Below are 14443 nucleotides of genomic sequence, written 5' to 3'. Positions count from 1 at the left end.
CTCAAACAGTTCAGGTAATTCTCCCTATTGTTTCCTCCCTCGTGTTCCTTCACCTGACCCTCGGAGCAAGCCTACATCACAGCAGGAGTTAGAACTCCAAGATATTTATCGACAGATTCACAGTTTAATGCCAACAGGTACAGTTAAGACATGCTTAATCAGCAAATTACTGCAAGACAAACTGTTCTTACTTGTTGAGCCAGACTGAGGCCAGCAGCAACTGAGCAGTCTTTATGTTAAAGCAGTCCTACTGCATTTCTAGTTAAAACTATCCTCTAAAAGTCCTAGATAACTGACCTCATATTTAATACTTCCACTGTGTGAAAAGTCCACAAATCCAAATTTAAAAAAAAAGAACAATCTTTGATACTTTATGTATATGGCTTAGACCAGAGGCCTGGTTCCCCTTTGGTTCTACACCATATGACTTTAATCAGTGGACCAGAGCCATTTCTGAAAACTGAAAAATAATGAGGAAATGCAGACATTTTCTCGACCAAATACACACAACAAAAGCTCCCATACCCTTATCGTGCATGTCCAAGGCTTTGAGCAGATCCTCTCTGATAGGATGCTTTGCTTTAAAACACAGTCTTTGAACATTTGAAGGAGTGTCGTCGCCTGAAAGAGTGGTGAGGTCTATGCAGGTGACAGCTTTCAGCAGCCAAGCAGCCTACAAAGGGAGCAAAACAAGGAATACAGTATTTTCACTTAAACTTCCAAAGCCAAACTGACTCAGAAGATGCAGGAATCGGAAGCCTGGTGCTCACTCTGACAATGAGGAAACGCAGAGAATAAGATAGAGGATATACAAATAATGGCTTATGATAGACAGGGTTGGCAGATATTTATTCATGCCTTGAGCAGTATCTAATGAGACAGAAAAGATCTGGAATCAAAAGTCCACTCTCGGAACCAAAGGATCAAATTCCAATTTTTGGTGCAAAAGCGAACTACCAAATGGGGCTCTGTAAGAATCAGACATTTTTATCCAGAAAAAAAAAAAAGCATCTTGTTTCTGTAAGACAAAGATAAAAACCACCTATGTGAGATACTTCACTGCCATAATATGCCTTGTGCTACACAGTATGTCTGTATCTTTTAAGGGTTGTATGCACAAGAAATTATACACATGCTTCAAGAGAAGCACAGGTTTGCAATCGACAGCACACAGAGGAGTTTACACATCAGCAATTTGCACACTTGCATGCTTATCCTGCTGTGAGAGTGAAATGTGGAATTGGGGGGGGTTAAGAACCCCATCTTCTTCAAACTTAGGGTCTAGACTCCAGATGTTTCCACTTTCTTTTGTGTGAATCAGGAATAAAAACCAATTCTGTAATTATTTGGTGCAAAGTTAAAAATCAAAAGCAAGAGCTAAGTGACAAGGCTAAAGCACTCTTTATATGAAAATGCTACAGAATTTTAAAATACTTATTAATCAAAGAATGGAACAGAAGCACAATTAAAAATTTTATGAGCTTTTTTGCTGAACAAAATTGAGATTAACAGATTATTTTGAAATACCTGTTGAAGGTCTTCCAGCAAATGCTCATTTACAGTGATGGCTTCACTAAAAGCTGACATCTCTTTCTGGGCACTTGTACAAGGGGAGAGTTTGCAACAGCAAAGTCCATAAAGCCCCTCTCTGATTGCTCTGCTCTGTGACACGATTTGTCAGTGCAGGCAGCTAAGCTTGTTTCTGCATGAAGGTATTACTCTGCAAATCTTCCACGGCTGGCCTGCCTACAAAACTTTCACACTTCGCTGATGGGAGTCTCCTTTCGGCACCTGCAGCAAATGTGACACTGAAACCTGCTTTGGGGTGACTCAACAGAGTAATGAACCATCACTGGGCTCTGTCAGTCTAAGCTTGGCTGCTTTCTAACTGATTTCTCCTTTCACCCTCTAATACTTCAAAGGGGTTTTTCACTTTAAATGGTTTTGTGTTTCTTCTACTTGGATTTTTTTATCCTTTGTTCCAGGGAATTTTTGTCTCATCTCTTATGACACGAATCATAAACTGATCAAGACAGATGTAGTTAGGGAGTTCCAGTAACTTTGGGGGTTTTTTTTAAGGGTTTTCAAATGTGTATTTTGGGAAATGGGCTGCAGAATTCGAATCAGTGATGCTCCTTACATTCAAACACGCAATGGTTCAAAATCATCTCTGAAATAAATAGCACATGACTATCCTGCAATGACAGTGTTCAAATATAGGAGAGATGCTTCTGACATTCTTCAAAGTAAAACCTTGCTGAAGTACCAATGTTTCTACACAGGAGAGTGGAGAAGTGTTAGTAACAAACATTTGTCCTCCAGCTGTGTTGTGGGAGTGACACTAAAGCCCTTTCTTCCAAATGATTCTTTGTAATGAAAGCCTGTGGCTCTCTCTGTTAGCTATACAGTAAGTGTGGTCAAATCAGACTTTCTTTTTACATTACTTCACCTGCAGTATCTAAGGATAGCCAAGATTATGATTTTCTCCCTGACACTATTTCCCAACTCAGAACCACTGGACTTGGTTACTTTTTGGTAACTTTTTATGCACAAGAAACTTTTAAGAAATGCTGAGCTGGTGTCTAACTTTCCTCAGTTTATGTCCATTTTTTTTATTTAACCATAACACACAAAGCACAAACTTTCAGGACGGAAGAACAGGCAGGAAGATTTTTTTCTATCACCTCCCAGTAGGATCTTACAGCTACATCAAATTATCCCCAAACTGTCATCCCCAAGATCTGTGCTCATTGTGAACACAGCTCCAGCCACTCCAGAATGGCTGCACAACACGCTTGGGCTCAGGATGTCGACTATTTTGAGCAATTTTTTCAAGAATTAAATGTAATTAAATGATTCTTGCTTTGTTCTATTATGTCCCACTGTTAAGACTGATCCTTCGCTGACTCCTTCCTCCTCCTTCCAGGTTTTCAGTTACTGCTGCACACAAACCACTTGTTTAGTGAGCAGTGGGGAGGAATCCCATGAATCTTCTCAAACAACAGCTGTTTGGTGAATGAAGAATCAGTCTGTCTTTTGGACACCAGCTACAACCCAGTGGCTGGGAGCTCACTGGGAGCTCCAGCTCTGCTGCACAGCATTTCAGGGCATCATCCTGCAGCCATTTCTGCTTGCCATTCCCCTCTCAGCACTTCCCATCCTGCCACTGAGGGGGCAGAAGCCAGCACGTGGCTGTGCCTCCCCTGTCCTGCACTGCAGAACACATCAGCTTACGCTGGTGACTGAGTGGCTCTGTGTAATGTATAAACTGGAGAAACCAAGATGCACACCAGGCCAGTATCTGTCAATTCTGCCAGGAGGGCAGCAACCAGCAGGGGTTGAGGGTAACTGCCAAGACACTCTAAATGTGTGTTCAGTGAATTCAAGTCAGCCTTTAAGAGAAGTTCATTTGCACCACTGGCTCTAGTGATGCTTTACATGAACTTATTTTATAGTAAGGTGGAAAATAACCCACCATTTACCTTATCTCAGCAGTTGAAAAGTCAGTCCCCCTAATATTAGTGGGCTCCTTCCCCCCTCCAAATGCCACAGTCAGTCAGTATTTTTTTTTCTTAATTTTAGGTAAAAACTAGTTAAGCAATGAAATCACACACATCAGGAATGTTTAAGTAAAGAAAAATCATCCAGGTAGGTCAAACTTGACAGGGACCACGATCATATCTTACAGCTTTAAAATTAAAAAAAATAAGATGGCAGCATGCAGAGAAGTCTGTCTGGGAAACAGAATAAATGTGGTGGGATAGTAATATACAATTTAATCCACTCATGAATAAAGATGACTTAAATCCATTTGCGGTTTTGCCACTCATGAGTTATAAGGTTTTTAACTTGTTTGGATAAATGCGTCACCTTATTCCATCCCATCATCATCAAATACAAATTATTAAAATAAGACATGGACAAGCACATCTTTTAAGTTTACATGTATCTTGAAAAAAATTCAATATTACAGCCTGGAGAGGGAGAGCGACTGCTTTAAAAATACAGGAACAGAATGCATAAGAAGAGCACTTACTTGCCAATTACCTTTCAAAGTTTTCCATTTTTTAATTTGTTCTGCATGCCTCACAACTGCAGGTCGATTCACATACACTTTTGAGATCCAGCCAAGTTCTGGGAGGAAAAACAACAACAAAAAAGTCTTATTTATTTCTGTGTTCATATAATATATGGTGTGGTACTTAAGAAGAAAGTGGTAGCTTGGTTTGGAACCTCTGAAGAGCATGTTGTGCTTTCATGTCCTTTTAGGGACTTGTGTACTTATCACCAGTCCAAAATAGCATTAACTTCTGTTAGAGTATGATCTGTGAACTGGATGTTTCACACAGCATGTTTTGTTTGCCATTACAACTGAATTAACTTAGCGCTGATGAAAGACATCGTGTTGCCAGTCCTGGACTAAGTACATGTAGCATGAAAAAAACCCCACCCACAAAACAGCCTTCTGCCTTTGCTTGCTGATTTAGTTCTTAATTCTGAATAAATAGTAACATTTATTCAGCCCTTTGCTTGTCTGCTGGGTCCCAGGACACAACAGCATTTTTTGTGTGCGTGAACCTTTGTTTACAAGGACCCCACATGCTCAAAAAAACCCCTGAACAAACTCAGGCATAACAAAGCATTTAGGTTGTTATTGTCTGGAGCTAATGCTACTGAATTTGCTAATAGGGCCTGATTAACTGCAGGTTTCCAAAAGTACTGAATTCTGGGCAGCACACCCTTCTGGAAGCAGCCCTAGAAGTGCTCACCTTGCCAAGTACCTGGGAAGGCTCAGGGCAACATCTTCAACATGTGAATTCCTTCAGGTGCCCACTGAAGGGAGACAACTCACAACTTCAATGAGGTTCAGTATCCATGAACAATAACCCAAAGAGAAGCAGATGCTCAACATACTGTCTAAAACTAGAAGAACCACGTACTGCACTCTGCTTAATGAAGGTTAACAAAGGGGAACTGACTGAAAAAGGAGAACTGAGGGTTTCAGGCCCTTGAATCTTTAAATTTTTGCTTAGTGTGATAAACCAAAAGTGTAAATTTTTAATATTAATATACACAAACTGCTCATGGGAGTACACAGGAAAAAGAAATCGGAATATCTCTAAAATCTCTCATATCCCAAAACACAAATATTTTTTCTAAATACTAATCATAGAAGCATTCCATCAAAATACTCTGAAAACAACATCAACAATCATTAACCACCAATCATCAGCAAATCACCCCCATCAATCATCAAATATCATCATCAGTTGAGGTCAGAATAGGGACATGGACATAGATACCAGGAGATAATAATTCTGGGTGACTGACTTTATTAAGAGCATGTTATCTCTATGAATCTTCTTTACCACTGCATTAAATTTGCATTTCCCTTGAGCATATTGATTGAAAAAAAGATTTAAAACTTAAAAACAAAAAAAAGCTGATAGCCAAAATCACTAATTTGGTACAGAAATCTTACCCTTGATAGCTTTAATAGCCAAAAAAAAGCAGAAAACTAATATAACTAGCCAAAGTATGTGTAAATAAAAGCTCATTTTCCTAGACTTACAAAAAGCCGCAGAGAAACCAATTTAGGGTAAAGATGACTCACTGGAAATGCAGAATAAGAGCATTAATAGCTAAATAAAATCTTGTTCTGAGCACAGTAAGCTACTGTGCTCCCACTTTCCTATTACTACATGCGAGATATTAATGAGTGGTGTCTACAAGGTCAAAATGTTGGCTAAAAGCAGAAAAAGTAAATCAATGATGGAATTTCAAAGGAATCCTAAAGAATTTATGGATTTCTTTAGAATTTAGCATCAGACCCACTGCATAGCAACAAGGAAAAGGAGTGGTTTGCAACTTTGCAAACCAGGTGAACAACAAACTCTTTGTTACTTCTCTGTGTTTTCAAAGCTACAGGCTGATCCATTCTGCCCCAAAAGCAGGAAGCTCAGCTGACATGTGCAAAGCAGGTGAGAAAAGCTATTGCTACAAAAGCTATGGCTGGAATTTTCCTCCTTTTTGCCTATCAATAAATGCAAACTATACAGGCAGCTGAAACACAGACTAGTGAAACCTCTGCATCCCCTGCAGTTGCCTTAAGCTTGAAGTTCCTGCAGTGCCCACACACCACTTCCCATGGGGCCACTACAGGGAATACTGACAAAGTCCATGAGGGAGGAAAACACAACTAACCAACCAACAAAATAAATAAATAAATAAATAAATAAATGCATACATACATAACTAAATGAATACATACATAAAATTAGGAAACACAAACTCTGTGTTATGATTCTCCTACTATGTGCCAAGTACTTAGGTAGTATCATTTAATCATAATACCATTTATTGTTATAGCTTTGGAGCCCTACTGGGTGCACAGTAACCTTTCGGCCCCTTGGGAAAATGTGATAAAATCAAAGAAAAAAGTTTAGATGAAGAAAATCAGCTTCTCATTCTCTAATAAGGATCCTTTCAGTTATCCTATTCTTTCTACATTCCTAAAGACAACCAATAAATACAACTAACAATTAATTTATAAAAAATTCAAGCCTTCTGTAGAAGAGTTTGGGAGAATATGAAGACAGTGTCCAGTCTGCTGCACAGGGAAAATTCAAGTTTGAGATGAAAATTTAAATGAAAGAACATAAATCTCCCCCATGAGGTTAACTCTGCATTAGTCATTATTTGCAGAGGATTCAGGATTCATCATGTGCTGAATTGGGTAGAAACACACACAGAGGTGTTGTATCTACCCCACCTGACTTTTGAGCTACTCAGAAGGTCTGAGGAATCTTTTCAGGACACAGAGCACTGCACACTAGATTACCTTAAAGAAAAAAGTACTATGACATTTTGGAGAAAGGGAAAAAAGAAAGAAAAAAAAAAGAAAAAAGAAAACTCATAACTAGTGGAAGAAAAGATGTGGAAGAAGTGTGGAAGTGAAATAAGTTACTACTTTTGCTTTGACCAAAGTCATCTGTGAAAGTTACCAAATATCAGCTGATCAGCAATAGCTGACCAAATGTTCTTTGCAAATATGATGAAATTCATTGGCTTAAGCCCCTTTCACTGTGTAACACATTTTACCTTCTGTGTTCAGTAAGTAAAGGCTAACCACGAAGGTAACTCACACATGGCAACTCAGTGAGGTCTAATATCTAATTCTGGTGCCTGAGACACAAGTTTCCTTGAAAGATCATAGAATTTGGACCTCCAAGTATTTTTCTGAATGTGGGATCTCTAACCACTGTGCACAGCAAAGGCAGAAAAGTTAAAAAAAAAAATAATTTTACAAAATCAGAACTCCATCCTTTTTGTACAGCCTAATGTGAGACAGTATGTGGCCTACTACAGGAAATAAAATGGTGTCATAAAAATTGCACAGCACAAGGAAGGACAAAGGTTCTGGTAATATGCAGCAGCAGATGGAGACTTCCATCTAACACAGACCTTTTATTCAAGCCCACTTCTACATTAATTAAAGCAATGGGCAAGTGAAAACAAATATGTCTCAGTGTAATCGTCTCAAAATAGACTTTCAAAGTTTGCCATGTGAGGTCTCATCAAATCTTTAGATGTAAGTATCTCTATTCAGCAAAACCAATCACAATTCCAGCTTTTTTTTTTCCCATTAAAAATCAGAATAAAACCATTATTTGAAATAGAACTGACTGCCTTTGGATTCTTGCCCTCCCTCACTCCCCCAAGCTTTATGATTTAGTATCTGGCTAAGGAAAACTATATTTAATTAGGCTCATTAACCTTGCAGTGTGAACACGTCTTTTTTTTTTTTTTAAATAAGTCATCTGCTAGTCATCTGCACAGTCATGTGGCTTCAGGGATAAAAGTAATTAAAGCAGTTACACTACAGCTAATTAGCCAATATTCTGTAATCACTCTTCAAGTTTACTTTTTTCTCTGAAGACATTTGAAGAAATCATATTCAATTTCTTAGCAGGAAATTCATCTCCTCTCTTTGAAGAACACGAACCCAAAAATACCAAGCAGAAAACAATAAACAAAACCACTTCATTAGGATAATTACATAAATATCTAAGGTACCTAACACATTCTTCATAAAACCAACTAAGCTTTCCAAAAGCTTTAAAAAAAATGTGTCGATGGCATCCCTTCAGATGGTGAAACAGAAAGCTCAAAAAAGCCTGAGGCAGTAGTTTCACAAGCATTTTAAGGCAGCACTGTCCCCAAAAGAAGCTGCATCCCAACTGATTATTTCCTTCTCTGTGCCAGAAACAGCATGTGTGCTCCTGCTCTTACCATGAAGACACGATAAAACGAGTAAGGGAAGTGATGAAAGCTGTTATTTCTGGAGAAGCGAGTGAAACTGCGTCCTGAACCTGCAGTGGAAAACGAGGTAATTCAGCTGGACACAGGCTGACCCCAGCTGGCCATGCAGAGCTGAGCAAAGCCACTGAAGAGAGAGAAAAGGCTTCAGGATCAGGTCTTGTTACAGTTGTCTTACCATGTAAGCTTTTTACAGGCTTGGGGGTTATTCAGTTTCGTGGAGGCAGAAGCTTTAATTATTTTTCCGTAGTGACACTTGCTATGGACCAACAGGTCCGTATTTTTGGATGTTTTTTATTTTATATGAAAGAAGTTCAGCCTCAAAGTCATCTGCATTCAGATACTCGATGCAGGACATGAAAGCACAAGCCCTGAACTAGAAATCAGCTCTACTATCTTGTGACATTAGTGAAATCACACAGTGGGTCCTGGTATCCTCCAAAGCACTTTGAAAACACTGACAAGTCTTTCCTCAGAAAGAAAGCTGCAGATATAGGGGCCTGGTTTCCTGCAAATCCAAGTCCCCTGTAGTTCCTTCTCTTCTTCCCTGGCTTGAGACCTCTCCTCACTCCAATAACTCAGCTGTCCTGACATAGTCCCTACAACCATGGACTAAAGCAGGATGTTGTTACTTGCATAAAGCCCAAACAAACAACTTGCAATGAAAATTCATGTGAATGCTGATCTGTGCCTGCCTTTCTCTCAACAGAGGGACTAATTTGGTCACTCCACCCAGAGCCTTACTTATTTCAGAGACATCTACCTGTCCTTCAAATTTGACTAAAACTATGCAGCAGATTCAAAAGGTGTTAGAAAGGAACAGTGAAGAACCAGAGCCACAGTACAGGCTAAAACCAGCTATTAATGTATTAGAACAGAATTATGCTGTCTTGAAAGGGATGCAACACTTCATTATCTAAATGCCACTTACCAACAGGCTAGCTCTCACATGTAAATGGCTCAGAAATACCAACTATAATTAAAAATATCAATTGAAACATAATGAATGTATTTCTGGCCCTTCAATTAGAGGGTCTGAGCAACACAGATAGATTTTGGGTTTTTTAAATCCAAGAACATTGCAAAACAACAGTAACTAATTACTCATTGCTCAGAATACACAGACATACATGTATATACATATATACACAGACATACATACACACATAGAGGTAAAAAAACATATAGAATAATTTGAGCTGGAAGGTTTCTGAAGGTCACTTGTCCAAACTCCTGTGCAATGCAGCATCAGCACCGAGCTCAGGCTGCTGAGGGCTTTGCTCAATGAGGTTTTGAGAGTCCCCAAAGATGCAGACTGCACAGCCTCTCTGGGCAACCTGTCCCACCACTGGACTCTTCTGTATGAAAAAGTTTTTCCTTATATCCAGTATGAACTTCTCTGGCTGCTGTCTTACTTCATCTCATCAAGCAATGCTGTGAAGAGCACAGCTCTGCCTTCTGGTACACTCCCTGCAGGGATGAGCTGGCAGCTGTCAGGACCCCCAAAAGCCATTGCTTCCCCAGTCTGAACCCACCCAGCTCCATCAACATTTCCTCACAGGGCAAGTGCTCCAGCCCTGGACCCACTGTGGTGTCCCTTTGTTGAAGTAGTGACAGGTCATCAACCTCTTTTTCCTATTATGAAGCAAAAAAACTGGACACAGTCTTCCAGGGATGCTCTAACAAGTGCTGGGCAGAAGGGACAGTCCCTCTCTCCCCATGAACTACTGTCCATGTCCCCACTGGAACATCCCAGGAGGCCCCATGTGGCTGCTGGGACTTGTCCTTCCCGGGGCAGGGCTCTGTCTCTGGGCCTGCTGGACATCTGTTGACCCATTTCCCCAGCCAGTTTGGGTCCCTCTAAACAATCTGGCTAATTCAGTCTCATTTGCAAACTTTATGCAAACTTTTTGCAAACAAGCCACTGCCCCTTCAAAGTCATTGAAAAGAATGTTAAACAGGACAAGTCCCAGGCTAGATGCCTGTAATGCCCTGCTTGGTACCAGCCCCAAAGCAGAGTGTTGACCATCATCTTCTCAGCCCAACCATCAGACCAGGTTTTCAACTATTTCAGTATCTGTCCATCCAAATGTCTCAACTTGGATACAAAATACTGCAAGACAGTGTAAAAAGCCTTGCTGAAGTAGAATTAAATGACATCCACTGCTCTCCCCTTGTCAACATATCCAGTCATTTTACTATGGAAGGCAATTAGGTTGGTCGGGCCATTTACCCTTTTACCAGAATAACAAATGATAAATACAGTAGATAACACTGCCTGGTTTTAAACTTTCTATTTTGCCATTTTCTGCCTCTAATAAAGGTTACTAAATGTCTTTCTCCACGACTTCTGAAGTCGTTCCATCAAAATTGCACCTGCAGGGAACAGCAAACCCATATGTCTGCATCCCCAAACCAAAGAAGTATGGTACTAGCTTACAAATATAAATCAGATACTCGTTGACATCTTTCACTATTTTGTTGTGAAGTGGCATTAAAAAGTGGCATCTGATACTTTTCTGAAATATGACAAAACATGAGACATCTGGTCTATTATAACCGAGCAACCTTGTGAGCAGAGCAGGAGAGGCAAGACTCCTTTCAGGCCCTGCAGGCATCGTGGTGAACCCAAGTACACAAGAATGACTCCATAAACAGTCCCTGTGGAATGAAAAACTCGTAAAATTCTTTATCTGGCTTCTTTACATGACTTTGTGATGGCAAATGTATCAGTGTATTAGGCTAGTGACCCTCTGACTGTGCACAACAGTGTCTTCATCTGTGGAACACATACCTGTTCTTTATCCCAAGCAAACACCTTCTTCTACAAATGCACAGTGATGGGAAGGAGGAAAGGATTTAAGGGCTTTTACAAAAATATATTTATTTTACAAAAAAAAAAAAAAAAACCAAACACATGGAAAAGCACTACATTCCATGATTTCTGAAGAGCTTGGCTTGTTGATAAACAAATAGATGCTTTCTGACAGCATGATCAGAAATTTACTGCTTAAATAATGACATGTAGCAAGCACAGAGATAGACACAGAAAAGGTCTCAATATATTTTTAAGTAAAATATATTTTACCACTAGATGTCCCTGTTAGAAAACTATAATCCTACAAAATGCTGTGTGAGACACAGGACAAATCATTTGAATTACTGTTAAAGTTGCTGCCACAAGTTTGAAAAACCTTCAAAAACTGAAGTGCGTAAATCACAGAAGCAGTGTGTATTGTTAGCAACCACGAAAGATAAAGGTTTAACACATTCTTTTTGAATACTGCTACCAGCTAAGGTACAGCATTAAGTAGGATATGTTAAGTGCTGTATTAAGAATATTGCTGTATTTCAGATGTGTATTTAGCAGGAAAGTAAATGGCAGGGAGATTCAGTTCTCCCTTTAAATTAGCTGTTAGAAGCTGCCACTTAAATGTGGTCACCACACCATTCCCCACCTGTCCCAAGCATCCAACTCAGCTCATTTTGACCACAACTGGTTTAAATAAAGATCACTGGGAAGGGATGGCAATAAGTATCTGCGGATAAGCAGAGGGCAGTGGCCTTTCCAGGTAAATCAGCTGCAGCTGGAAGAGGCCACATGGTGCAGCCCTGAAGATTATCCATCACTCTGTGCTCTCTGTTGATAATCTTGGGCATTAGTTGACTCTGCCTCTTAGGCAGGGAAGGGCTACTTAACAGGAGAAGACAGTGTTATAGAAAGTATATGGAATATACTCAAAGATTATTTTACTGGGTGCAAAAAACCAGTGATTATGTTGTGCTGGTCAGCTGCATATTGAACACTTTTCCCTTGACTGCGGCTGCACAGCAAGATCCAGCCAAATGTTAGTGAGGTTGCCCATCTATTCCAATAATTTCCCACTAGACAGTAGGATCTTCCTTGAGTGTATGCTTCTTGGAGGATGACTGCTTGATAAGAACTGAACTGGCTTCACATTCAAGTTTCTGAACTCCCCGCACATACCAACAATTAATTGCAAGACTGAGTTTACAGTAAGAAAAAGCATGCCACACACCTAGTTTAAAATAACTGGAGTGTATTTGCAAACTTTCGTGCTAGCTTGTTTTCCTAACAGACACAGAAGTTTTGTCACTATGTCATTAACATGTTTGTTTCAGCAAACAGAGGCTGTTCAGGTGGCTACGGCTGAAACTCACCCCCCCCACACAAAGAGCCCACAAACAAGCACATCAGAGAGCAATTAGACAGCTCACTTTTAGGAGCTGCAACACGTCCATGATTTCAGTGAATGAAAACGCAGTCAACTCTCATTTGTCCACAAGTTAATAATTTAAACTGCATGTTAATTCTGTAAAAATGCCTGTGCTTGTTCTCGTGATAGGAGTGCAGCCACATGACACCCCGTGCAGCACGGCCTCCTGAACTCTGCTCGCACTTACAGATATCCCTGTCCCACACCAGCTTTGCTTCCCATCTTCCAGTGATGCCACCCCTGTATCTCCTCCACTTAATTGTCCACTTACTCACGCTGACCAAATTATCACACCTTAAAGGCAGACTGTAGGAAGGCTCATCCCTTCAATTCATTCCACTGCTGCAGCTGGGTTTTGCTGGGTGGAGAAGTGAGAAAGCTGTAGCTCTTTTTCTTTTCCCGGCCACGAGCAGAAGAGAAATTCTCCTAATTGCTCCAGAGAAACCCTTTTTTGGCTGCCCTCTGCTTCACCCGAGGCAGAGCCAACTTTCGGGCTTGGAGACCACCTGGAAAATCCCTATCACTCCTCAGAGAGCAAGCAACAAGGAGAATGATAAGAAGAGGTGAAGTCCCAGATTTGCAAATATGAATCCAACTAATTGTTTTGAATCCCTTGGGAAGAAGGAGAGTAGGGAGGATTACTCCATGAGAACCAGCAAGGGGTGTGAGAGAGGAGCAAGTCCAGCTTTGTGACAGGACTGGGGCTGTGGAGCCCCTACAACCTGTCACCCTGCCCGGAACCCTTCCAGCCAAAGTCCCGTGTGACACAGGGAAACCTCAACTTGTGTTCAACCTCCAGTAACAAAGGGAAAACCAGCCTCCTGCCGGCCTCCCGGTTACGTGCCACCGGAATACCTTGGAAGACCTACAGGACTCGCAGGTCTGTTTTGTTTTTTTCAGACAGACAAGGCTGTGCAGCAGCCCGGCTCCTACACTCCGAGGTTGGCCGGCGCCTCCAGCCACCCCCTCGCCCGCCCGCCCGCGCCCCGCGGCTGCCGCCGGGAGCCCCTCCCGGGAGCCCCGCAGCTCCCCCGGGCAGCCCTTACCCAGCTCGGTGCCCGGGTTTCGCCCCGCCATGGCTCTCCGCCGCCGACCCGGGCGGGGCGGGCAGAGCTCGGCCCCGCCCCGCGGGCAGGAAGCGGCGGCGGGTCCGGCCCGGCCTTGGGTGTTCTCCGCCACCGCCACGTGGGCGCCGAGCCCGGAGCTCTGGGCTCAGCCAGCGAGCAGCCTCCCCAGGGCGACAGCACGGCCCTTCGGCAGCGGGAGCTCCGGGGACATTCCTTTATGGATACATGGATATGCCATTCCCTTAGCGATACGTAACGCCGAACATCCACTGGTCAGATTATGTGACCAATGCATCTGTTCTAGAACAAGCAGCAGTCACAAGTATTGAGGCCATGTTGATGAGAACACAGCTGCGATGGGCAGGGCACATCTCCAGGATGAAGGACCACCACCTCCCTAAGATCCTGCTCTATGGTGAACTTGCCACCGGCTGCCGCAAGAGAGGAGTCCTGAAGAGAAGATACAAGGACTCCCTGAAACAACATCTCAGCCTTGGCCATATTGATCATCATCACTGGTCTGCTCTGCCCTCCAATTGGGAGGCCTGGAGACACACCATCTATAATGCCGCTGTCTCCTTTGAGAACGCACACAGGGTCACTCTCGAGGAGAAAAGACAACGCAGAAAGAATCATGTCTTGCGGAATATACCACCTAAGGAGTCTTTCTGCTGTGCCTTTTGCAATCGGACGTGTCTATCTCATTGGCCTCATTAGCCACCAGTGTGCCTGTAATAAATGTGGATAGAGCCTTCCTTAATCTTCATTCGCGAAGCCCAGCCATGACATGACATGACGCCGAACCTGCCTGTTTCGGTG

The 14443-nt window shown here is 41.9% G+C and overlaps 1 protein-coding gene across 3 annotated transcripts in view; it reads right to left on the bottom strand.

Annotated features, from left to right (window-relative positions):
• Positions 1 to 13714, bottom strand: part of DERA (deoxyribose-phosphate aldolase) — a 53138-nt gene extending 39424 nt beyond the window's left edge. For all 3 annotated transcript variants that reach the window (XM_064654373.1, XM_064654374.1, XM_064654375.1), the window contains exons 1-3: positions 13604 to 13714; positions 4037 to 4134; positions 526 to 673 (exon numbers count right to left, since the gene is read on the bottom strand). In XM_064654373.1, the coding sequence (XP_064510443.1) occupies positions 526 to 673; positions 4037 to 4134; positions 13604 to 13634 (277 nt within the window). In that variant the 5' untranslated portion in view covers positions 13635 to 13714. The remainder of the gene's footprint in view (positions 1 to 525; positions 674 to 4036; positions 4135 to 13603) is intronic.
• Positions 13715 to 14443: the final 729 nt, after the last annotated feature.

Source organism: Pseudopipra pipra, chromosome 5 (genome assembly GCF_036250125.1).
Source record: "Pseudopipra pipra isolate bDixPip1 chromosome 5, bDixPip1.hap1, whole genome shotgun sequence".
In the NCBI taxonomy this organism is placed as follows: domain Eukaryota; kingdom Metazoa; phylum Chordata; class Aves; order Passeriformes; family Pipridae; genus Pseudopipra; species Pseudopipra pipra.
Note: the sequence above shows the minus strand (reverse complement) of the source record. Positions and strands in the feature narration are given on the sequence as shown.